The sequence below is a fragment of the Podarcis erhardii genome, assembly GCF_964252035.2.
Source record: "Podarcis erhardii genome assembly, chromosome: 1".
Lineage (NCBI taxonomy): Eukaryota > Metazoa > Chordata > Lepidosauria > Squamata > Lacertidae > Podarcis > Podarcis erhardii.
Genome location: NC_138497.1, coordinates 36,065,574 through 36,091,248, shown reverse-complemented (window position 1 = coordinate 36,091,248; position 25,675 = coordinate 36,065,574). Strand labels below are relative to the sequence as shown.

The 25,675-nt window shown below is 43.8% G+C and overlaps 1 protein-coding gene across 2 annotated transcripts in view; it reads left to right on the top strand.

Moving 5' to 3' along the window:
• ARHGAP5 (Rho GTPase activating protein 5) overlaps positions 1 to 4,671 on the top strand; it is a 43,484-nt gene extending 38,813 nt beyond the window's left edge. For both annotated transcript variants that reach the window (XM_081858445.1, XM_081858444.1), the window contains exon 7: positions 583 to 4,671. In XM_081858445.1, the coding sequence (XP_081714571.1) occupies positions 583 to 913 (331 nt within the window). In that variant the 3' untranslated portion in view covers positions 914 to 4,671. The remainder of the gene's footprint in view (positions 1 to 582) is intronic.
• Positions 4,672 to 25,675: the final 21,004 nt, after the last annotated feature.

The following is a 25,675-nucleotide window of genomic DNA, read 5'->3' as shown; positions in this document are numbered from 1 at the left end:
TGTAAGGAATAGTTATTTATACCATTTTGCCCTGTTTAAACTACTGTTCTATGATATGCCAGTGACACCCATGAGCACATGCAACATTGGTTTGAAAACTGATAACGCCACAAGAAAGCCTTGTCTGCAGTATTCCTGTAACACATTGTTAGTGTCTAGTGTTCTGTATGGATATATGTGGATATGTATTGTAGTAAGTAACTGTTACTTCTATTTTTGAGCTATGGGTTTTGATGTGTTTTATTAACACCAGCCCATTCTTTCTGGGTAGATGTTAATAGATCTCCGCAATCTAGCAATCCATGCAGATACAAAGCAGATCCATGGAGTTCTTGTATAAAACTGTATGTGGTAGTAATGTTCACTTGGGGAGAATGGGTGTGGGTAGACACAAGTCCAAGACTAGTTCTCTTTCATCCTGCATTCTGGATGTAATGTTTAACCAGAACCTATATCTAAAAGTTGCTACTTCTGGATGTTTTAAAGCAATTGTGTGGAGTATTTCTAAATGCACTTACTTTTATCTTCTTAACTTTAATTTATGAACGATTAATGCTTTCAACATTTTTATTCTTATTGTAGGGTTAGTCAACAAAGCAGAACCAATCTTATGACTGCAGATAACTTATCTATCTGTTTCTGGCCAACATTAATGAGACCTGATTTTGAAAACAGAGAGTTTCTATCAACCACCAAGATCCTTCAGTCCGTAATAGAGACATTCATTCAACAGTGCCAGTTTTTCTTCTATAGTGGAGAAATTTTAGAAACCCCTGACAGTGTGACACACCAGCCTCCACCTTCCAACCCAGTGCAGATGGTGGATCCCATCATACCACTACAGTTACCGCCACCTCTACAACCTCAGTTGATACAACCCCAGTTGCAAGCAGATCCTCTTGGGATTATTTAAATATAACAACTGATAGCAAAAAGAAGATGATTGTAGGCAGCTTGGCATTGGATAGAAAAGGAAAACTAGACATGCATGTTTCAAGATACAAAAGCAACGATAGTACTTATGACAACATCTGGATTCAAGCTCAGACCTTTCTGTTGTAGTCATACTATACTCCTTGTTTCTTAAACACTGCAGGTCAAAATTATCTGATTAGCATGACTGGAGCGGTTTAATTTAAAAAAACAGAACCAGAAATAACTAAAGTGCAAAGCTGCTGTTGCATGAACATTTATTGCAATCACTATCATTCCTGTGACGGTTTGTCACAATATATTGTGAATAAAACTTTTCTATAGAAATGTAATGATTAAATAAATCATTTATGGAACATTCAATGCTTACAGCCTGCTTTAGGGCTGTTTTTGTTATTTAATGTCCTTTTTTCCTGGCAGTTTCATTCCCATTTAACCCTTTGCTGTGGACAGCTAAAATAGAGTTGTATCTTATTTGTAAATTCCAAACTACTTATGCTACAGTACAATTTGTTTCAGAAAGAACATAAGCTGTACTGTTATAAATACCACACTCTTGTACCTTCCATTTCTCTTCAAGAAACCTGTGGACATTTTTGTTTGAGGGGTTGATAAAATTATTTTTTCTTACAGCACAATACCAAGGACATGCTTATTGTAAAAGTGAGTTTAACCATTGTGTAAAAATGTTGCTATTACCTATTTTTCCCTTATTTTGTAATACTGTTAATTCTGTAAACAGCTGCATGTTTGAAAGATCATTGATGGTCTTGTAAACCTAATCTAATATATTTTAGAAATTTTAATTTTTCCCACTGGGAATTCATCTAGTATATAGAAAATAGTTTGACATTTTCATATAAGGCTATATAACTTTTCATACATAAATGAAAATTTTGTTGTAGTGTAAACTTGCTAAACCAAACGATTTAGGACTTAAATTTAACATATACGCTATATATATTTTTCTGTGGCCCTTTAAAGGTATAAAAAAGCATTGCTAATATATAGCAATAAATACTTTGGGTACTGAAGCATCTTAATATGTACATAAAATGATACTTGTATTCATGTGGTTTTCTTTCTGTGATCTGTTGTACTAAAATTCAAAATTACTGTTTTTGCACCATTTTAAAATTATTTTTCTTTTACATTGGTACAAGTTTTGCTGTAAAAGAATGCTGCTTAATTTAAACATCCTTGGTTAATCTTTGGTGTTCAGTAAATGTGATAGAAGGCTAATTATCATGCAACAAATTATTGCAGATCCTAAAAATATTTTTTGAGTTTCTTTCTTGCTCAAAAAATCAACAACCCCTGATTTCTTCAGCTGCTGAGATATCTTGAGTAGATGGGAAAACCTTATAGACACTATTGTAATTTTCATTCAGTTTGCTATCTAATATAGCAAGTAGAACAATTTTGAATTTCAACCTTCTTAAGAATTGATCTGCATTTTCATTTTAAGAATTAAGTTTCTTAAGAGTTTTGCTCCATTTCTCAAAAATAAAAATTGCCTTTTTCAATTGTTATGTCCTAGGTATTGTACTTCCAATTATGACTTGGCTTATCATTCTAGCTAAGATTCCTTAAACAGGCTGCTGATAAGTATTTGTATATTATAAATTATCTTGATATTTGTGTTATATTCTTGCAACTATCTTTTTTAAATAACAACCACAAAAAACCCTCTATTCAAATTCAAAGCACACAGGATATAAATACAAGAATAAAATTTCGTCCTATAAACGTAGTAGCATTAACTTGTTTTACATTACATCTGTTGTCTAAATAGCTTTTATTTATAGCTATCAGTTTAACATAGGCATGTTAAGAAAAAAAAATTAAACTTCAAGAGTTTTATAAACTGTTTCTAGGTTGCTAAAGAATTTATTTTTCTACTATAGATGGTTTAAACAAAAGCATCAAACTGTACAGAAAAAGCTTATTTCTATTTCAAGTAGGCTTACATTTTTCATTCATATCCATTTAAAGAATTTGTCTAACAGAATGAGAGTTGAGATTTGTTTTTCCACTTAGAATTCCATTTTTTTGTAAGCTAGTGTAATTTAGTTCACCGTGTTGATATACTATTTTATTACCTATCAGATAGGTTTGCAGAACTTGTTTTCAAGTCGTTATAGACAACTATTTGAAACAACCTATTTTTGTTAGGAACTTCTGCTTATCCTATAACCAGTTAGAATGCTGTTCTTTAGTTGGCCTAGAATATGATCCACCGTCATGGCTGTCACATCAAAGCAGCCTTTCACAACCTTGTGCCTGCCAGGATGTTTTGGGTTCCAGTTTCCATCAGCCCCATCCAGCATGATGAGGGATGGTGAGAGTTGTAGTCCAAAATATCTGCAGGGCATTGGGGTGGAGAAGGCAGCCTTACAGCAATGCACAGGGCATACAACAATGCACAAGTATGTCTGTATCTGCATATCCCATAATCTGAAGGCAACTTTAGCACTCCCTGCTGCTACGTAAAACTCAATGGTGCCCCTATGTTGCAAGCTTTGTTAACACTTCAGAAAATACTTGCATGTGTCACCTACTTGCTCCTTCTGTGATCTTTACGTTGAAATTAAAGTGCTACGGATGCTACTCAGAAGGCTTTCAGCAACCCACTTTTCTTTTGCCTGTCGTTTTTTTGCTTTAGCAGCTTTTCATACACACATACCCGCTTAAAACATTTGGTTGTTAAGTGAAAACAGGAGGCAAATTATACACACGCGGTCTTTGGAGGCCAAGTGCCCCTCATAATCTGTGAGAATCCTATGCATGTCATAGATGTTATAAACAGCTGACCTACACAGAATGATTACTCATCCCGCAGTTTGGCTTGCTCATTTTGGCTAGTGAAGCAATCCTTTATCACTTACTCCCTGCCCCCATGTTTCAGGTCCTAGACAATTTGTTGATATTGTGAATTTGGTCAGTTACAGTAATGTGAACAGTGCTCAACAGTTGTCAGTTTGATTTCCTCATGCTTCATACTGACCTTTGTTATTTTCTGTGTGTTTCTGAAATAAACAGTTTAGGCTGCAGTCCTTGGCACAGTTGTGCTTGAGCAAATTCCATTGAGAATCAGTGACATGGATTATAGCCTTAGTCTATGATCCTGAGCTTAGTTACTAGGGAGTCAGGCCCATTGAAGTTGGTGGGACTTATTTCTAAATAGCTGTGCTTAGCATCATGCTGTTGTGTGTCTAATGCGTATTTGAACATTTTATGAGTATGTTTAGTCTCACACATAATACATTATAAGTGGTATTTTATATTAAATGATGTTTTACAGATTATTTTTACATTACACTCAACTTTAAGGATTTTAACATAGTGTAAATAGGTATACAACTTTAATGAAGAGCAACAATTTTTCTCATTGTATGTTTTCTGCATTACTTGAATACTGGTCGCTAGAAACTACCACTGACTTGTTTATTTTTGAGGTACTGGAGTTTAGTTTCTAATCTCTCTTTAAAATGGTAAAGAAATGAACTAATTGGAGAACTTTAAAAATTAGGCCTTAGCTTCCATTGTGATTTTTTTTTTTTTTTACAGTAACTGTGATGCTATATCAGCTGAATATATATATACTTTTAAAGTTCTTTATAATTCATGTAATCTTGTCACACCACCTACAGAATGCTACAGTGAATTAAATATCGGTGAAGCTTATCTGTATGCAGAATGCAATGAATAAAACATTAAGATGCCTACTGTGTATAATGTTTAGTTGCATATTCAACTTCTGAAGGGCAAACAATGGTGAAATTCTGCAATGGGTATTTTTGAAATTCACTTTTAACAAATTGTAAAGCATTTCCAGTACAGATTTAGGCTACCTTATTTAAATGTAGTATGACAATTTGGGAGAAAGGAACATCTACTTTTTAATATAGATGAGCAAGATTTATATGTATATTGGTGAAGAGGAGAACACAGTGGAGTGGATCCAAACTTGCCCTTCCACAAATAAAAGCATTTGAGATCTAGTGGATATTCCTGCCACTGGAGGAAAGGGGCTGCTTTTTATGAAATCACTTCCCTATAGCAGCTATCTCACATACTTTCTTGAGTGTTCCCCAACCCTCCATAGCAGGCTTTTGGCAGATAGAAGGCCCCTGCAGAACAGCCAGAAAATAGCATTTGACCCACAGAAACACCTGTTTCGCTCTATGCAAGTCTGGATCCAACCCAATAGGTTACAGGCTAAATATGATTTATTTTTGGTTATATGCTACCCTGATAACTTGTTGAAAAAACATGACAGACATAAATCCTTTAAATTTGCCATTCTTGCTAACTAAGATAGGACTTCTATGCATGTAACCTTTAGAATGTGTTTCTTACACTTCTACTGAAACTGCACATTGCTGAAGATTTGTTTTCTGTTAAGGCTGCAATATGTGAGGCGTCCACCAAAAAGAAATTATTTCCACTCATTTAATTTTAATTTGTGAAATAACCATGATACAAAAATCAGCAGACTTTTGAAGATAATTAGATTTTTATAATTTTTTTTATACACAAAGCAAGTAGTGGCTCCACTGATAGATACGTAAAGCAAAAATGTCATTTTTTAAATTTGTCGTTGGAGCTCATGGGCTTATAAGCTTTTGCATGTTTGGCCACTATTTAGTTATTTTTCTCTGGCATTCTGTGTTAGCCTAACTCATGCTATTTCCCCCAAATTTTCATGGCAGAAATGCACTTGTCTTGGGCAGCTTTTCCTTCTCTGGACTTAGGAAACTGCAAATTGACATTGGCTGGAATAGGGAGGGCTGTCCCTTCAAATCTGACCTACCCTCTTTGTCTTTTTGAGTAGGAAAATCAGTCTCAAGTTCCCTAGTTATTACTTTCGCTGGGTTATTACTTTGCGTTTGGTACCCTCATTCATATTATGTAATATCAAAAGTTCACTCATCTGAATGGACAGAAGGAATGAATTATTGCTTTGGTTAAACCCAGGGCACTCAGGTTTGCCTGCAACTTCCTGGTAGTTGCCAACAATGGGTGCAAACCCAAGCAACTGGAAAATGCATGTGGACTAAATTACCTCATGGTAGTTTTCTTGTTGATAGTTAAAAGCTATTCGTTGGAACCCTTTTCTGGTCTCATAAAAACATGAAAAAACTATTCTTCATAAAATTGTGAAAGCTCACTACAGCATGTACTGAAGAAATGTATGCCCTGAATTCCACTTCATCAAAAGTACTATCTATGATTTCCTCTCTGTTTAAGCACGGGGGGGGGGGGGACAATTACTGAGTTCTCCCCACCGTCCAACCTTACATTGGGTCATTTGGGTGAACATGACATGCTGTCGTAGGAGGGTGCACTCAACACATGCATCTGATGTGTACAGAACGCTTATGTGTACAGTGGTACCTCTGGTTAAGAACTTAATTCGTTCTGGAGGTCCATTCTTCACCTGAAACTGTTTTTAACCTGAGGTACCACTTTAGCTAATGGGGCCTGCCGCGCCGCCACCACACAATTTTTGTTCTCATCCTGAAGCAAAGTTCTTAACCAAGGTACTATTTCTGGGTTAGCAGAGTCTGTAACCTGAAGGGTTTGTAACCTGAGGTACCACTGTACAGATGTTCACAAAAATGTGTGAGCAGCCGTTACTGAAAAAAAGATTGGCTGCTACTTTCCAATCTAAAAAACTCACAGACATTGGCTGAACTACTAAGATGTGATATAATTCTCAAACCCTTTTTCTTAATGAAAACATGTCGATAGTGGCTAGAATGTCAGTGCACTCAGAATTTTGTTGATCTGCATCTTCACATACATTGAAGTTTGATCCCTTTATACAAGACAGCTATTGTGTTTTAGAGTCTTGGACAGACAATGGAGACCAAGATTCAAATCCTCCATGGGGATCACTAGTTGCACTCTGCCTCAACTACCTTACAGGTTTATTGTGAGAATAAGATAGGGAACACGATCTATGCTGCTTTGAGTGTCTTCAGGGGAAATCCCACCCCATATGTTCACTCCCTCATGTCCCCTTAAGGTGCTTGGAATGCCATTTTAGCCTTACCAAGACAAATCTTGATTCTTCCATGCTTCTACTTTTGTTTGCTTTCATGCTGCTGTTTTAAAATTGTGCTAGGTTTTTCTGTGTGTGTGAAATTTAATTGTAATTTTTGCTTCCTTGTAAGATGCCCTGGGAATTGATTGAAAAGTGTGGTATAAATCTCAGTACTGTGGTACCTTGGTTCTCAAAATCCGTTCCAGAAGTCCGTTCTAAAGCCAAAGCGTTCCAAAACCAAGGTGCGCTTTCCCATAGAAAGTAATGCAAAATGGATTAATCCGTTACAGAAAAAACAACCCCTAAAACAGCAATTTTAGCATGATTTGTACTATCTAACAAGACCATTTCTGGGTTAGGGTTAATTTTAGTATTGGGTTAGTGTTAGGGTAAGGATTAGAATTAGGGTTAGGGTCAGTGTTGTTTTATGCTTTGTGATTTCGATTCATTTGCGGTTGGTTTGCTTTTTTCAATTTGTTGCGTTGCTGCTTTTCATGAGTTGCAAATTCATTGCCTTTGTGGTTTTTTGGATAGTTTCAATTTTAATTTTGAATACTCAGCTGGGAAGTGCTAAGCCTCCACTTCCCAGCTGAGAGATCCCCGTCAGCTCCTTCTTGCACGGGAGTAGGAGCTGGATCGGGGCAGCTCAGCTGGGGAAGTGCAGGCTCCCTCACACTTCCCATTGAGGGGTCCGGGCCTGCACTCCCCTCAAGGGAGAAGTTTAAAGGAGCCTCTACCTCAGCATCAGAGCCCCTGCACCACCTAAAGGCAGCCAGGTGGAATAGTTGCTGGGGTGGTGAAGGTGGAGGCAGGCCGGCAGCTGCATCTGAGAGCCCCTAAACTGCTGCTGAGGCAGCTGTCGGGCTGTCTCAAAATTGCCATGCTATGCTCCTTTAAACTTCTCTGTTGAGGTGAACACAGCCATGCACCCCGCAGTGGAAAAGTGTGACGGAGCCTGCACCTCTCCAGCTGAGCAGCCCCGATCCAGCTCCTACTCCCGTGCAAGCAGGAGCGGGGGCAATCAAAACAGAAGTGTGCCCCTGGAAAAGGAAGTGTAACACTCAAACCGGATACGTTTGGATTCCGAAAAAAGTTCACAAACTGGAACACCTACTTCCGGGTTTGCGTTGTTGGAATTACAAGTTATTCGTGAACTAAGCTGTATGAAAACCGTGGTACCACCGTATTGTTTAAATACCCACCCTGGGACCTTAGAGTAAAGGGGTGGGTGATAAATAATAAACAAACAAACAGAAGAGCCTCGTGGTTGATTGGGCACCTATGTCCAGCTTTTCAGCCCCACTGCACCACAGTGGCCTTGGAAAAGTGGGCATAAGATGTTTCGACTCAAATTGCAGTTATAAATATGCACTGAATTGGTTTGAGCAATTTATTATTTGGAACTGTTTGGTCATTCCTGGACAAGAAATCGCAACTCAGCTGCTCCAAAGTACAGTTGGTCAGGACACCTGAATGCATTATTTGGATGAGGCTCTCTGATCTATAATTCCGTAGGAGACATTCTGTGGTGACAGATGTAATGTTAAAATTGGCTAGTGAAAATAATGAATAACAATGCAATTACATATTGCTGTTGATGGCTACCATATTAAGGAATTGGCATGTAAAAGGCACAGTCTGTTCCAGGAATATGTTGTGGTGTAATTCTACTAATATTGATATAACTAATTGGCCAGGTTCTGGTCATATTTGCAGATTGTGGCCTCTTGTGTTTTTGCACAAGACTTCAAGGTGCTAGATGAGTGCTAGATGATTGTATGATTTTTATAAAATGTGGCAACTTTGACAGTAACTGTCCCCTGACTGCTGATTTTTGCCTTTTCCTTCAAAAGGTGTGAATAGTGGTTACTATAGAAAGCATTATGGCTTCCTAATCTATTGAGATGTCATGCCAAAACATTCTAAGAGTATATATAGCATAACAAATTGGCTACTGTAAACAAGCAGTTATGAAAGTCTTCACTTGACTAGCAAGTATTATGAACTGTCTGGCTTTGGTAGGTCAATGCAAAACAACAAACACAGAATTAAATTTCACTTGGGAAGAGGATGAATGCTTGTGCTCTCTGTGTTCCAACTTACAATCATTGATCTGCCAGCACCGCACCCTAACACAGTATACTGTATCAGCAAGGGCAGTGGAGCAATTAACGTTGGATTAACGTTGCCTTACAGGCGAAAATAAGACAAACTGGCGGGAGAAGGGTTCCTCAAATTAAAATATTATTGTAGGTCTGAGACTGAGTGTGTTTGGAAATGGAGCAGGATTTAGTCCGTTTCAGAAAAAGGGATATGACTTCAGATTTTTACAGGGACCAATTTCAAATTGGTGATATGTGGAGAGCGTTTGCTTAAAGGAGCTAACGGCATGCAGTGAACTGTCGGGAAGCGGCAGCACGCTGCTGGTGAAGTACACACTGCTGATAGACTCCATATTTATGGCACATGGCTTGCAGGAAACAGGTTTAAAATGAGATGGCTATATCACGAAACACTAACACAGGTAAGCGCTAGCCTGTTTAAGTGAGGTCTAAAACTAACCAAGGTATTAAGTCTGCTGGAACAGATTGTAAGAGAAAGTAAACGTTCTGAGTGTGATATACCTGAAGGAGCATCTCCACCTCCATCGTTCTGCCTGGACACTGAGGTCCAGTGCTGAGGGCCTTCTGGCGGTTCCCTCGCTACGAGAAGCCAGGTTACAAGGAACCAGGCAGAGGGCCTTCTTGGTAGTGGCACCCACCCTGTGGAACGCCCTCCCACCAGATGTCAAAGAGAAAAATAACTACCAAACTTTTAGAAGACATCTGAAGGCAGCCCTGTTTAGGGAAACTTTTAATGTTTAATAGGCTATTGTATTTTAGTGTTTTGTTAGAAGCTGACCAGAGTGGCTGGGGAAACCCAGCCAGATGGGTGGGGTATAAATAATAAATTATTATTATTATTATTAGTAGTAGTAGTAGTAGTAGTAGTAGTAGTAGTAGTATTTGATTAATCAACCAGATGAAGAAATCACCACAGAATATATATTGTTTTCTAAATAGTGACAGGTGATGTAGTGTAGTGTAGTGTAGTGTAGTGTAGTGTAGTGTAGTGTAGTGTAGTGTAGTGTAGTGTAGCAGTTAATAGAGCTAAAATATCAGCTAATAGAGCTAAAATACTGACAATTCTGAGGTGGTTTTTAGCAAGCTTTGTTCTTTCACCCAGCCCTGTGCCATAGGGGGGGGTTAATACTTAGGTACAATACAGTGTGAGACTTAACAGTGCTCTGTTATTTTTAACTGGAACCTGCTTATCTTTCAGATTAATTTAACCAGCATGTCTTAAAACATGACATGACAAGTTTTTAATATTTTAGTATTTTTGGTACTTTTTTTGTTTCAAAAGTTCACGTTCAAGTGAGAAAGATGAACCATGTTGAAAATCCTCTCACATTAGCCCAAATTTACTAGCCAGTTTGGTCCTGTGAGAACTTCTGTGACTTCAGATACGATGGCCTTCTGAGTACATCCCACATTCCAGATGACCTGCTTACTGAGCATTCAGCCCAATTTGTCAGCAGGGTGATTAGGTGATGCTGCCTACTTAATCAGCATCCACTCTTAATTTCTTTGCAGGGCTATGTTGTGTCAAAGCAAGTGATATCTCACATTGCATTTCCCCATCACTTTCCTTCTTGCAAAAAGCCCGATCTTTTGGGAGAAACGGGCTTGTTGCGTGAGAGCTCCAAATCAGCTTCAGTTGTGCAAACGGAATTGGCCAGTATGTGACTGAATCCCACCCCAAAATAGAAGCTGTCTAGAAATGGCCCAAGCCATAGTAGACCTGTTTCCGTATGGTGCTTCCATTCACCTGCAGTGTGTGGGTGTGGCTATTGGAAATGGCATCATGCCGCTCCAATACTTTTCTCCCTGCCTCCTACCACAAAGAAGAAATAATGAACAGACTACTTACGAGTCTAGTTTTATTTCGACTATGACTTTGTCCTGTCCATGACAGGCATATATTCAATGGATGCAAACTCATGTCATTTCTTCCCAAATGTTCAGTTCTTGCATATGTTCTTTACAGTGAATATATATCCTGTTCAGGAAAGTTTCATTTCTGTAGCATCAATAGAATTTCAAGGGAAGTGCTTGGTTTGCAATATTTCTAGCTTCCGTTTTAGTGTGGTAAGGAGCATAAAGGTTAGGTGGACCAAAAATATTGCTGGCATTTTATATTACATTGGATTTCTCTGAAACGGGAACATGAGCCAACTGTCCTTGTCAGAAAACAGCCTTTAAAGAACAGCTGGTGCAGGATTGCGACAATTATACCCTGGCATTAAACGGTGGGTTCAAGGCAAACATTTACATTCTTCCACATTTCGTCCCATCAAAAATGCATGAGAAATGACATATAGGCTTAATATGTCAAGACACACTGCAGTAACACATTAATGACTCCAGATGCTGGAGATGCTTGAATCAGAACTTCATTTGTTGGGCATTTTTTGGAGTTCATATATTCCTTATGTGATTCTACACATGTAGAGCTAAGACTGATATTAATGTAATGCAACACGGCCAAAAACCGCTGGTGGTGCTGCTGAATTCTTGAAAACGTTCCCATTTTTAAGCAAAGGCTTTCAGTACTGCATATGGGCAATGTATAGCAGACCATCAAAATAAATGTTATGGATATGGTTAGGGTTACACTTCTAGCTTCAGCACTGTTATGTACTGAGTCGAATAGGATCCAAACTGCAGCAGTCTGATTGGTCCTAGAACAATAGGATCCAAAAGGCAGCAGTCTGATTGGTCCTAGAACAATAGGATTCAGAATGCAGCAATCTGATTGGTCCTAGAACAATGCAGCAGTATGATTGGTTGGCAGGAACCACCCAATCATGCTCCAGATTGAAGTGAATCCACAACCTGATTGGCTTACAGTAGAATTCCGGAATTAGCCAATCATGTGCAGCCCATTGTGTAAATAATGTATATAAAGCAGATACTTGAGGGGACATTCATTCCTCCTCACCACCATGAGCTGAATAAAGAGCATGAAATCACTTGGCGACTCTGAGTATATTTCACTGGCGACGAGGATGGGATCCCGCTGAGCTGACTGCCACACACAGCACCGCAGCACCGCCACCTGCCGCACCGCTGCCTCGCACCGTGTATCCAGGCTTCAGCTCCGGGACACAAGGAACTCAGAATGGCCACTGACAGCAGCTTCACACCGTTCAACCCAGCATCTGGAGACTGGGAAGCATACGCCTCCCGTTTCACCTTCCTCCTAGAAGCCAAAGGGGTCACCGACGAGGAAGACGCCAAGAAGAGGGCAATATTCTTCAGCGTTTGCGGAGAGGAGACATTTGAAATCGCCCGGGCTCTCCTTGCGCCTGAAGACGTTGCTACTGTTCCATACAAAACAATAATAGAACAGCTGAAGGGGCACTTTTCGCCACAGCCCTCAGTGGTGGCTCGTCGAAATGCCTTCTACGCAAAGCGGCAAGCCCCTGGGGAAACCATAACTGGGTTTGTGACCTCTCTCCGCCAAGCCGCCCGGTTCTGCAACTTCTCAGAGCTGGAGAACATGCTTCGTGACCGCCTCGTCGGTGGCCTGAGGGATGCGAAGCTGCAACGACGCCTCTACGCTAAGAAGAACCTAACGTTCCAGGTCGCTCTGGAGGAGGCCCTGGCAACGGAAGCTGCCGAAAGGTCGACGCAAGAGGCACGGCCAAGCCAGCCATCCCAACCGAGGGTCCACCACGAAGACCTCACCGACGACTCAGGATCTGACAGGGAGGAGGTGCACCGAGTACAGCAGCGCACTCAAGCAGCCCACATACCACAGCTGCCTCAACGAGAAGGAGGGAACTGTGCAAGCTGTGGTGAAAGTCACGAGAGGAGGACCTGCCGTTTCCGCAACGCAGAGTGCAGGCAGTGCAGAAAAGTGGGACACATCGCCCGGGTGTGTACCCTCCGGGACTTCCAGAAACGTAAGGTCCCCACAATGGGGGTGGGGACCTTCAGGGTGCAATACCGAGGGCGGACGCGGCAACTGGACTTACTTGTGGTCAAGGGCCCCTACATTAGCCTACTGGGATTGGCATGGTTTGGACCACTGGGGCTAGCTGTCACTGGGGTGAACCACACTAGCTTACAAGTGGACGTGGATGCCATATGCAAGGAATTTCCGGGGGTTTTCGACGGGAAATTGGGACAGTATACGGGCCCCCTCATTGCTCTACAGCTTGACCCCGCAGTACGACCGGTCAGGCTCAAGGCCCGCCGGGTCCCGTTCGCCCTGAAACCCCGTATCGACGAGGAATTGGACCGGCTCATGGAGCAAGGAGTGCTGGAACCGGTGCCTAATGCCCCCTGGGAAACCCCAATCATCACACCTGTCAAGCCTAATGGTTCAGTCCGCATCTGTGCAGACTACAAATGTACCATAAACAAGGCCCTCACGGCCCATGCATACCCAGTGCCAGTGGTCAGCCATGTCCTTGCCACCCTGGCTGGGTTGAAAATTTTTGGCAAGCTGGACTTGGCCCAAGCATATCAACAGCTGCCAGTAGATGAGGCCACAGCAGAGGCACAGACTATTGTGATGCACAGAGGAGCATTCAGGGTAAAGCGGCTGCAATTCGGTGTCAGCGTGGCGCCAGGCATCTTCCAGAATCTAATGGACTCTCTTCTTAAAGGGATTCCTGGCGTCACCCCCTTCTTCGATGATGTGTTGATTGCCGGGCCCACACCAGAGGAGTTTGAGGACCGCCTCCGCACCGTTCTGCACCGTTTCCAGACAGCGGGCCTCAAGGTGAAGCGGGAAAAATGTCTACTAGGAGTGCCCCAGGTGGACTTTCTGGGATTTAGGGTGGACGCAGAAGGGGTCCACCCGACTGGGGACAAGGTACGGGCCATTTGTGATGCCCCAGCGCCCAAGAACAAGACTGAACTGCAGGCCTTCTTGGGACTATTGAACTTTTACCATTCCTTCCTTCCCCACAAGGCGGCGGTAGCGGAGCCCCTACACAGGCTCCTGGACAAGCGGGCCCCTTGGGTGTGGGGCCAGCGCCAGGAGGCTGCATTCCAGGCAGTCAAGGACTTGCTTGTCTCAAACTCGGTCTTGGCACACTTCGACGAGAGGCTGCCGGTGGTGCTAGCATGCGACACCTCGCCCTATGGCATTGGCGCTGTCCTGGGACACCAACTCCCAGATGGAAGAGAGGTACCGGTGGCATACTTTTCCCAAACACTCAACGCAACCGAGCGGAACTACTCACAAATCGACAAGGAGGGTCTGGCAATCGTGAAGGGAGTTAAAAAATTCCATGATTTCTTGTACGGGCGGCCCTTCACCGTGGTGACTGACCACAAACCGTTGCTTGGCTTGTTTGCCCCCGAAAAGCAGACCCCCCAAGTGCTGTCTCCTCGTGTCCTCAGGTGGTCAATTTTCCTTGCCAGCTACCAGTATGCACTGATTCACCGCCCTGGGAAGGCGATGGGCCATGCGGACGCCCTCAGCAGGCTACCACTACCGGAAACAGGCCCCAACCCAGCACCAGCACAAGAGGTTATGAGCCTGGAGCTGCTTCTCGACCGCCCCATTCAGGCACAAGAAGTTGCACACCATTCCAAGAAAGATAGGGTCATCTCCCGGGTCCTGGACTGGGTGTGGAGGGGATGGCCCAGCAGCAGCCCCGGGCCAGAATTCGCCGGCTACACAACCCGCAAACATGAACTGTCGGCCCACAAGGGGTGCCTGTTATGGGGAAGCAGGGTCGTTGTTCCCCAGCCCCTCCGCAAAAGGGTCCTCACAGCCCTACACGAGACACACCCAGGGGTAGTAAGAATGAAGGCCCTTGCCAGGAGTTATGTGTGGTGGCCGGGGATCGACGGAGAGATAGAGGCCTGGGTCAAACACTGCCAGGCCTGCCAAGAATCCCGCCCAGATCCCCCAAGGGCCCCAGTCCAGTCCTGGGAGTCCGCCCGAGCACCATGGTCACGCCTGCATGTGGACTTCGCTGGCCCCTTTCAGGGGAAAACATTCTTCATAGTGGTGGACTCCTACACCAAATGGCTGGAAGTCGCACTGGTACCATCCACTTCTACGTCTGCAGCCATCCGGGTACTACGTAGGCTGTTTGCAACCCACGGGCTCCCTGACACTCTCGTCTCAGACAACGGGACTGCATTTACGTCAGGAGAATTCCAAACCTTCACAGCGCAGAACGCCATCCGCCACATCCGTTCGGCGCCATTCCACCCTGCCACCAATGGCCAAGCAGAACGCATGGTGCGGACCACCAAGGAAACCCTTCGCCGCATGACACAAGGGGATTGGGAGTACCGCCTTGCCACATTCCTTCTAGCACAGCACAGCACCCCCAGCTCAACGACTGGCCGGAGCCCAGCTGAACTACTAATGGGTCGGCGCCTTGCAATCAGATTGGACCGCCTTCACCCCGATAGAGCTCAGGATGAGGTAGTGGTGGGGGAAGGCAGGAACCCCCGGACCTTCGAGGCCCAGGACCCAGTGTACGCAAAGAATTTTGGGGCAGGCCCTGCATGGGTACCCGCCACAGTCACCAGGGTCACTGGCCCCGTGTCGTACGAGGTGCTAACAGATGGGGGGCAATGCTGGCGCCGCCACTGCGACCAGATACGCCGACGATTCCCGGGAGAAAACCAGGAGGAGGAGGACGGGTCAGAGGAGTCCCAAGGGAACAGTGGGGCAGTGAGGCTCATAGAGCAGCAGGGGCCAGCAGGAGAGGCAGAATCAGTAAATACAGAGAGGACCCGTGAGGCCGAAAGGACACCAGAACCAGAACCACGACTGAGCGAGTCGGTTGCACCAGACCAAACAGCCCCATCACAGCCAGCATCCTTGGAACACGAGCCAGAACCTGAACCCTGGACGAGGGAACACCCCAGGCCGCAACGCACACGTAGGCCGCCAGCGTACCTTGAGGACTATGAATGCGACCTCCCGGGCAGGACTGGAACTTAGAGGGGAGGGGTGTTATGTACTGAGTCGAATAGGATCCAAACTGCAGCAGTCTGATTGGTCCTAGAACAATAGGATCCAAAAGGCAGCAGTCTGATTGGTCCTAGAACAATAGGATTCAGAATGCAGCAATCTGATTGGTCCTAGAACAATGCAGCAGTATGATTGGTTGGCAGGAACCACCCAATCATGCTCCAGATTGAAGTGAATCCACAACCTGATTGGCTTACAGTAGAATTCCGGAATTAGCCAATCATGTGCAGCCCATTGTGTAAATAATGTATATAAAGCAGATACTTGAGGGGACATTCATTCCTCCTCACCACCATGAGCTGAATAAAGAGCATGAAATCACTTGGCGACTCTGAGTATATTTCAAGCACAATTGCTTTGTGTTCCAGTATTTCAAAACTATGATTTCCTCTACCTCCCCAAGACCTCACTTGCAGTTAGGGTTGCGATAAAATGGATTTTCTGAAGCTGATGGGGGAAATCCTGTCAGTGAACCTCCACTAACTGCACAGTTAAGGCCTAATTAATGCAGTCAAACAAAGGAGGTGAGTGAAATTGTTCTGGGTCTCACAGTAGGTTGTAGAACTGCATGGCTGAAAAATACATTCATAGAATTAGTGTTGGAGGGGGTGAAGACAATTGGCAGAGGAGTGGGAACATTGTCTGGCCCACTGGGGGTTCTGGGCAAATTTCAAGTACCACATGCCAGTGGTTGGTGGGTCCAGTGGTGGACTTTTGGCTCTCAAATTTTAGTGGTGCCCTGTGCAGTGCTAAAATTCGGCACCCTTGCCTCTTGCACTCCATGTTACAGCATTGTGGTGTTCCTTGCAGCATGGCACCCCATACAGCCGCAACACTTGCACTACCTTAAAATGCCACCTTTTGGAAATTCCCCCTGGATGTCAATCCCCGTACATATGGCAGCCCTACATTATCTGAATTGAAGTTCACACTCTAGCTGGACAAAAGCACATGGGATATGAAGCAGGGCCAATGAAGAACATGACCAAGGAGAGAAATGTGGCCTGGGCCAGATAGAGAGAGCTGGAGGACTGGATTCAGCCACCAAGCCTGAGGTTTTCCGCCCTGTTGCAGTCTAACCCTCTGAAATGCAGGCAGTCCAGAGAAGTGATGCCAAAGTAATTTTGGGCAGGACCCATCCCTTAAAAATTTCCTAGAGCACACACTGAGTTACCTCCTACATATGGGGTCTTTTAATGTATGGAATGGTGAGATCACAGCTCAGTTTTTAATAGTGTGCTTATGTTAGGGTTTCCCCCCCCTTCTGGCTGAAGGATCGGGAATCTGTGATATATATTCTGCAGCATTTTGTACCCAAGAAGTATTTTAGTGATGCTGTTAAATTTATAAACTGCGATAAGATTTTAAACTTCAGCAAACTCTTAATGGAAGGTTTTGAGGCAAGCACCATTACTCTTTAGTCGTCCAATCCATCAATTAAGGTGTACAGTATTTGTTTAGTCTATAACCCCACTTTTCTCTGACAGAAAGGGAGAGTGTTAGCTCTTAAATAGCTCAGGTCAGGAATGCAAAAAATGCATTTACTTTCCTTTTACTGTTTAAATAGCCCAAGAATGGAGAATGTTTCAGCAAGTCACACCCCTGCCTAAAATGTCACATGGAAATTATTACCACTGATTCCTCCGTCCTAGACTGGCTGTGGCTGCCTCCAAGTCAGCTAGCCCTAGATCCCTGGCAGAGGCTGTGGTATTTCAAAAATGTTACTGTAAACGGATTCTTGCTTGTTCTCAGATTGAACAGCTCGGTTAAAATGCACTGGTTTCTCAAGTGTGAATAATTAGTATTTCTGATATTGGACACTTGTCTGTTAAAATACTTGAGAGCAAAGGCCTGCCCATTTCTCAGCCCTGCTTCTACATCAGCACCAGCAAACCTGATGACCTCCAGACTACACTACCCTCATCGCTGACACTTGGCCATGTCAGCAGGGGTTGAGGGGAGTTGGATAACAGCTGGGAGCACCAGGTTGATAAAGGCTGTTCTAACTATAGGAGCCAACTTCTAGGGACTGAGGGGGTCTTCACCCCCCCCAATAAAATATTTGAGGGGCCTGTGCTCCCTCCCCCAGTTGATGGGCATTGCCACTCAAATGGTAGCAGCTGGTGGGAGGGCAGCTAAAATGCGAGAACTGGTCAAAGGGATACTTCCACTTGCCCCTCCCAGTAAGGAAGGTTTGGATTGCTCTGCCAGTGTCATTCTGGGAATGGTCAGTGGCACAGAAATAATAAAGTCAGAGAATATTATTTTTCCTAGGGAGGCCAGGAGGAAAAAATCCCTCAAATTTTCTGAGCGAAGCAGCTTCTGAGAAATTTCAGCACAACTCTTCTGAGCATACTTTTAATTAATTTTTTCTTAATATGCACATAAAGAGTACACAAAAGAGAGTGCCATTCAATAACCATGCCCAATATATTTCGCTCATGTTCTTAGCCCATTGGGTTTGTAACAGGCACTTTTCCTGACTTCTTTTTGCATTTTGGAGCAAATTTGCTCTGTGTGTCTTGCCTTTATGATAAGCTCCAGTAAAAACACAGAGAGGTTATTTGTCTTCTTTTAACAAGTTTGAGGCACCAGCTGTGTGTTTCTCTACCGCAATTGATATCAGGGTTGCAGCCAGATAGCTTCTTGGCCCGTGCGCATTGCTACGGATGCCACCTTGCTTTGCACATTAGAATGGAGTTTATGCCTGCCTTGTGATTTTTTGAGCACAAGCAGATGGTGAGTAACTGAGTCTAATGAGGGGATAAGTAGGATCATGATGGCAATGTCAAAGGAGAGATTACTGGACGTCTGCTTTACAGAGACTGAAAATGAAACAAATAAAAATCATTGCAGAAACATATTGTTTTGTTTGTCAGTGTTTCTGATTGACTTACCCATGTTTTTACAGCAGTCCAGGACTCTCTGAGTTATTTTTACCTATCGTCTACAACAAAAGGTTTCTTTCAAGCCTATATTTTTTTTGGGGGGGGGGGAATGGGGGAACAAGATCCCACAGACACCATGGAAGTGCCCTGTGGGTGCATGTTCCCCATTGGCCATGTTGGCTGGAGCTGAGGGGGGCTGGAGTCCCAACAACATCGGGGGGGGGGGGTCCTGCCTTAGAAGTTAACTTGTGGGCAGCCCCAGCACCAGGATTTGAAGGAGTCTTTAGCATGCCATACTCAGTGGCTTCAGGGATTCTGTTGGTTTTTTTCCCTTTTGGTTAAAGGAAAACTAGGTAGAAAAATGAGAAATCCTGGATGCCAAGATCTAGGTTTGGGGCAAGTACTCTTTGGTGAGAGAACCCGGGCAGAGATTTAGAATCGCATGATGTGCAGCTAAGTAAGGCATGGAAATATAGGCAGCTAGAGCTTTAAAATATCCCTTTCTAAGTTGCTTCCAAAGTTCTCCTATTCCCTTAGCACAGAAAGAGACCACATGTTTGGTAAGTTAAAAGCAGTTTACTTACAAACTCTTCAAAGGTCAGATTCATGTGCTTTTCCATACAGCAGTCAGAAAACACAAGCAATAAAACTTAGGCTCCAAAGTGGGGAAAGTTTCTAAATTATTTGTATAGAAACACAAAGCCAGACAGTCTGAGTTTGGAAAAACCAACTCAAAATTCTTTACTCGTAGGAGTTCACATGGTGAGGAGGAGTGACCTAGCTAAGACTGACAGGAGAGCTTACTCTATGGTCTTAACCCTTTCATGCATTTAGACTTAAGGAATGTTTATTATATGAGGCTGGCTATACCACAGATTCTCTCCCTTCCATGCCATTGTTGGTGGCTGCTCCTGCTCCACTATCTCATGATTGTACTTCCTGCTTGTTTTCCCGATACACCCTATGAACAAACAGGTAGCGGCAGCCCCACCTTACCACCACTGGTGTTCATTTGTTCATTCACTCTGGGCCAATGCAATCGACAGGCAGGCAAGCAGGTTGCAATGGTGATGAAGAGGAGCAGGTCCAGGAGGCTCTTGTTCAGTGACCTTCCACCACCGTTGGGATGTGGAGCATTGACAAGTACCTAGCTATATCAGCCCTTGATGCCAAGTTTTAAATATTATTATTCTGATGTGAAAACTTAAGCTGACAACTAGACCACAGGTAACCTGTACTGCTTTGAAAATGACTAGGATTCAGCGGTTCTAGGACGTACCAACCAATAAAATGCAAATTAAATAAAATTAAAAGCATTTGCAATGCAATTTGAACTTTCTACCCTGTTAGCACTTTTTACTGTTATTGGCAACCACTGTTCCAGAAACTGCAGCTTTGAGGTGGCCTTGAACAGATGGTCTTTAATAGTTGCCTTCGAGCAAATCTGTGGAGAGTATTGGGTAGAAAATGGATTGTGTATTGCAACCAAGCCACATGAAGTTTAAGTTCTAAACTGAGCAGATAGAACTAACTAAAATTAGGGATGTCATACGCCTGGTGTTGTTTTTGGCAATTTCCCTTAAAAATAGCTTCAAAAACTTCGATTTATTCCAAGATTTTGCAAAACAACAACTCCACCCCCCCCCCAAAGCTTTTGTGTCTGGATTTTCACTTTTTGAAATATGCCAACCCTGCTGAAGTTCCTTTTATCTTAATGGTGTGTGGGGGGGGGTGATACCAATATGGATGTCTCGAGATTTGAGCATTTCTAAGTCAGTCCACAAGTGCGTAGCAATGCATTTGTTGAGTAGATGAAAACCAAGAGATTGGGTAATATCCAGTTGTGGCAGGCCCCTTGTGCAATGGACAGCTGGTTTTGTGTGTGTGTGTGTGTGTAACAAACAAACCAATAAATCAATAGAAACCAACAGCAACAATAAACAGTTTACAGTTATGCCCAACTTAAGATAACCGCCAACCACAACTAAACATTTAACGAACCCCAACCCAACAAAAACAAAATAGAGGAACCAAAATTATAACCATTTAAAGCATTGTAAAACATTTTAGCCAGTTGCCCCAACCCAAGAGTTGTTCCAGCCATGTCCTGGTGGCCTCCCAGGAGCCTTTTAGCTGTTCAGAGTGAGTGTGGGCCCTGCCCCCTAGCCCAGATGGAATTGGGCCTTTCAACAGGGAGCAGGTCTTCCTTCCAGCACCCAGGCAGCAGCGGTGGAGGAAGCCGCTTGGGCGTCTGGGGCAGTGCACCCGGGAGCGGGGTGAGCTGCCTATAGGGGCGGGGTGAGGATGGGCCAAGCCACCCATAGGGACGGGGCGCACTGCGGGGCCTCCGGCGTCTTCCTGTCTCCTCCCACTCAGTCGCTCTACAGTTAGGGGGGGAGGCAGTGGGCGGACCGCTTGGCCAGCGTGGAGCCTGCGCACACCCAAGCCACCACGTCTCTCTCAGGAGAGACGCGTGACGTAGGTGCGCTGCAGGCCCCATGGTGAGTGCCACCCAGCATTTTGTCACCCGCCCTCTGTGGTGACACCTGGGGCAGCCTGCACCCACTGCACCCCCCTTCCTCCACCCCTGCACGGCACCAGCAGTTGGGAACAGAGCTTCCTCTTTCTCCCTTCCCCCCTGTAGCTGCTCCCAAAGCCCTGAAATGTTGGGGGACCTTGTGGAGCAAATTTGGGGGGTTGTGGAGAGCTCCAGAGGAGAAAAAGATGTGCCAAAAATGCTTAAACACAACCCAATTTTTGTTCAAATCTATTCAGATTCTGCCTGCTTTGTTGTACCCATAGTAATCTTACTTAAAGTAGCAAAATCCCATAACGTGATGGAATCCTTAATAGCAACAGAGAATCATTTTAAAATAAATTTGTGAAAGCCCAAAAGCTAGTCAGCAATAACATTAAGGCTGGCCAGTTTTATCAACTAACGAGAGTGTAACTTTTATTGGAAAAGTAACTAAAATCAGGTGTTTAAGAGGATTCGATTGCTGATGAAAAACAGTGACTAAAATCTATTCTGGCTTTCTTTTCCATTTATATCATAACTAACACAGACAGTGTGTCTATACATGAAAGGCCTGCTGGGCTTTTTCATATATTTTCTCGTTGACTTTAAGGTTGTTCAATAAATTATGCTACTTAGCATTTCTAGGAGATTTGGAAGTATTAGTCCTTATCCTGCAGATACCAGAACATCTCAATGGCAAATCAAGTCCAGTGAAGACGGAGAGTCACATTTGTGCAAACCAAATTACTGTTTAAAGTCAGAGGTGTCTTAGGCCCCCTCTGCACTATGCATTTAAAGCAATATCACACCACTTTAAACAGTCATAAAAGGTAAAGGGTAAAGGGACCCCTGACCATTAGGTCCAGTCATGTCCGACTCTGGCGTTGCGGCACTCATCTCGCTTTATTGGCCGAGGGAGCTGGCGTACAGCTTCCGAGTCATGTGGCCAGCATGACTAAGCCGCTTCTGGCAAACCAGAGCAGCACATGGAAACGCCGTTTACCTTCCCGCTGGAGTGGTACCTATTTATCTACTTGCACTTTGACGTGCTTTCGAACTGCTAGGTTGGCAGGAGCAGGGACCGAGCAACGGGAGCTCACCCCGTCGCAGGGATTCAAACCGGCGACCTTCTGATCGGCAAGTCCTAGGCTCTGTGGTTTAACCCACAGTGCCACCCGTGTCCCTTTTAAACAGTCATAACTTCCCTTGAAGAATTACGGGAACTACAGTTGTTGGGAGTCACCTGTTCTACTTACAAACTACAATTCCCAGAGCTCCCTGGTCAGAGAGATTGACTATCAAACCACCCTGGAAACATTTTTTCACAGTTTTTTAAAGTGTACGTTTGGAGCACTAAGAACAACTTAAAATGATCTTTGAGCTAACTGAGAACATGTCCTCTGTTCATAAATAGCATATGCAAAAGCATGAGGTGCAGTGCAATCCTATCAGAGGTTTGTCTTACTGTCCAGCAGGACTTACTCCCAGGAAAATGTTGTGTTGTAACTTTAAGTAAGCATGCTCCGAAACATAGGCGTAGTCAGGATTTATTTTAGGAGGGCAGGCTTTATGTTAGGGGGACAGAACCAAGTTATTTGCAATGCAGTTGGTCTGTTAGTTAAGTATTTTTATTTACCCTACCTTTTCATGTATAAGACGAGGGTTCTTTTTCCTCTAACGGGGGTCGTTTTATACACGGATAGTGCATAGGAGGAACTGGTGATTGGTTGCAGGAACTTGTTAGCGGTGATTTGGTGGGTGATTGGTTGCTGCGGCAAGGGCTGCTGTGGATTTGCTGCTGCTGTGTCAGTTGGGTGTGTGAACGCCGGTTGCTATGTGCTTTGGATACGCGAGCAGTTGTCAGCGGTTGTCAGTCTGATTTTCGGCATTCCTCCCTAAAGCTCAACAACCTTAGGCAATCCACCCCCCAAAAAACTCAACAACTTTGGGCAATCCTCCCCCAAAAAGCTCAACAACTCTCCCCCATTTTCTTAAATTTGAATCCCCCCAAATACATGGAAAAATATGGTATTTCCTTGATTGGGGGAACAGCTGCACCCCCCCTGACTACACTCATGCTCCGAAACCAGAGTAAGTTTAATTTTATCAGGAGGTGGTTTTGGGGTGTGTGCAGGGACTACAGCGTGGCGGAGAGGGGAGAAAACCAATTTAGCCATGTTGCACAAAGAGAGTCCTTCTCTACATCCATCTCCTGGTTTCTATGTTAAACAGTACAGTGGTACCTCGGGTTACATATGCTTCAGGTTACAGACGCTTCAGGTTACACACTCCGCTAACCTAGAAATAGTGCTTCAGGTTAAGAACTTTGCTTCAGGATGAGAACAGAAATCGCGCAGCAGTGGTGCGACGGCAGCGGGAGGCCCCATTAGCTAAAGTGGTGCTTCAGGTTAAGAACAGTTTCAGGTTAAGAACGGACTTCTGGAACGAATTAAGTACTTAACCCGAGGTACCACTGTATTAGGAAAAACCCGCTGTTCATAGACTTAAAAGCATCTTTTGCTCCAGTTAACAGAGAACAGTTAAGGTCCAAGCTGAATAGGCATCATTATTTAAACTTTTGTATGTCATCTTCCTCCCTTATGTTTGCATGGATTCCTTTCATTCTGTTTTCCTGCAGCAAGAAGATATTTATGTGGGTGTGTTTTCTTTGGAAACCCTGCTGTTAAACATGTGCCAGTAGTTTTTAAACAACAACAACAAATGTCACTATCAAAGACTTTACTCCACAAACTATCCTGCCCAAATCATGACTGGGGCGCTCTTTCAGACACTGAATTTCTGTTTGCTTAATCCTCCCTCTGCGAAGGGCTTGTCTCTTTTTGCCTTTCATTTTTAAAGGTCTTGAAAGCTATGGGAGGTTTAATTTGTGTGCCGATAGACAGGGCTTTTTCACAGGCTTGCTGGCGACAAACCAAAAAGCAAACTGAGAATATGTAATGGATTTCCCTTTTCAATCTGCCTGAGAAAGGAAATTACAATTTCTTTTGTAGGAATCCAAACGTCCCCAATTTCCAAAAGGAGCTGGAAGCCTGGAAAAGTGCGTTGATTTAATCCAGTTTTGTGTTCCCCTCCCTGCAATATGCATAGAACACTCATGATAAGGAAATAATGTACTTCAAACCAGCATTTGGCTGCTGTTTCTGGCTAATGTGACATCATGCTGTTATAGTACAAAATGTATATGTTTTGGCACATTTTTGTAGTGGGCGATCTCATTGTGGAACTAACTTTGGTTTTTCTATATGCCAAAGTGGAGGAAATACCTGGAGGCTTTTTCAGTGCTTTGGCTGCCCATTTCCTGCACCTGTTCATTCGTTTATTTATGAGTTTTTTGGGAGGTCATTCTGGATGGTAACCCGGGTCCCTTCCAATTCTTGGGATCTTGTATCACACCAGTTCCTTTCTCAAGTTAATGGATTTGGTTTATTAGTTAACTACTGTGACTTAGGATAACCAAATAAGTTGCTCTGTGTTGTAGTAGAACAAAAGGGAGGGCCTTTCACATGTGAGAGAAAATTCCCCTTTATGGTTCAATATGGACCAAATTCCCACTCACACCAAATTCCCAATTAGTCAGAGTTTTATTCAGCAATGCCTTACCGGAAAGAGCCCAAAAGCGTCTGTGAGAGCATATCCATTAACGTACATCCTATATAGGAAATATACCTCAGCTAGGCTGCTTCATCCTCTAGGCAGCCACCCCAGAAAGAGAGGGAGAAATAAGATGAATTAATATAATTACATTTTTGTGGCATTACGTGCCAGTGGTGAAGCAACAAGGGTATTTTCCGAGATTTTTGAGACGGTTCTTGAAGTGAGGACTGAGTTTTGGTTTGCACAAAGCTTCAGAGGAGAAGCTAAGCTCTCTGCTAACTTGCCCCAAGTCTGGTGCTCAACCCTACAGGATGCAAGATTTCTCAAGCTCCCAATGCAGAGGTTTTCAACATTTCTTTAATCTATGGCTCGCTTGACCAACTACTTTCTTTCTGTGGCACCCCTGTGGGGTTCAAGAGGCCATTTACCTCTTGTCTGAAGAGCTGGCACTCTTTTTCAAACACCCTGCCTTGTGGAGTGCTCCCTCAGCCTCCTCTCCTCTTCCCACCCCTTGAGTGTTCTCTGTGCAGCAGCAGCTGCTCCCCCCTCCCCCCCGCTGCCCCAAAGAGAGGTTCCTCCCAGAGGACCATTTGCCTGTGGAGCTTATAGCCA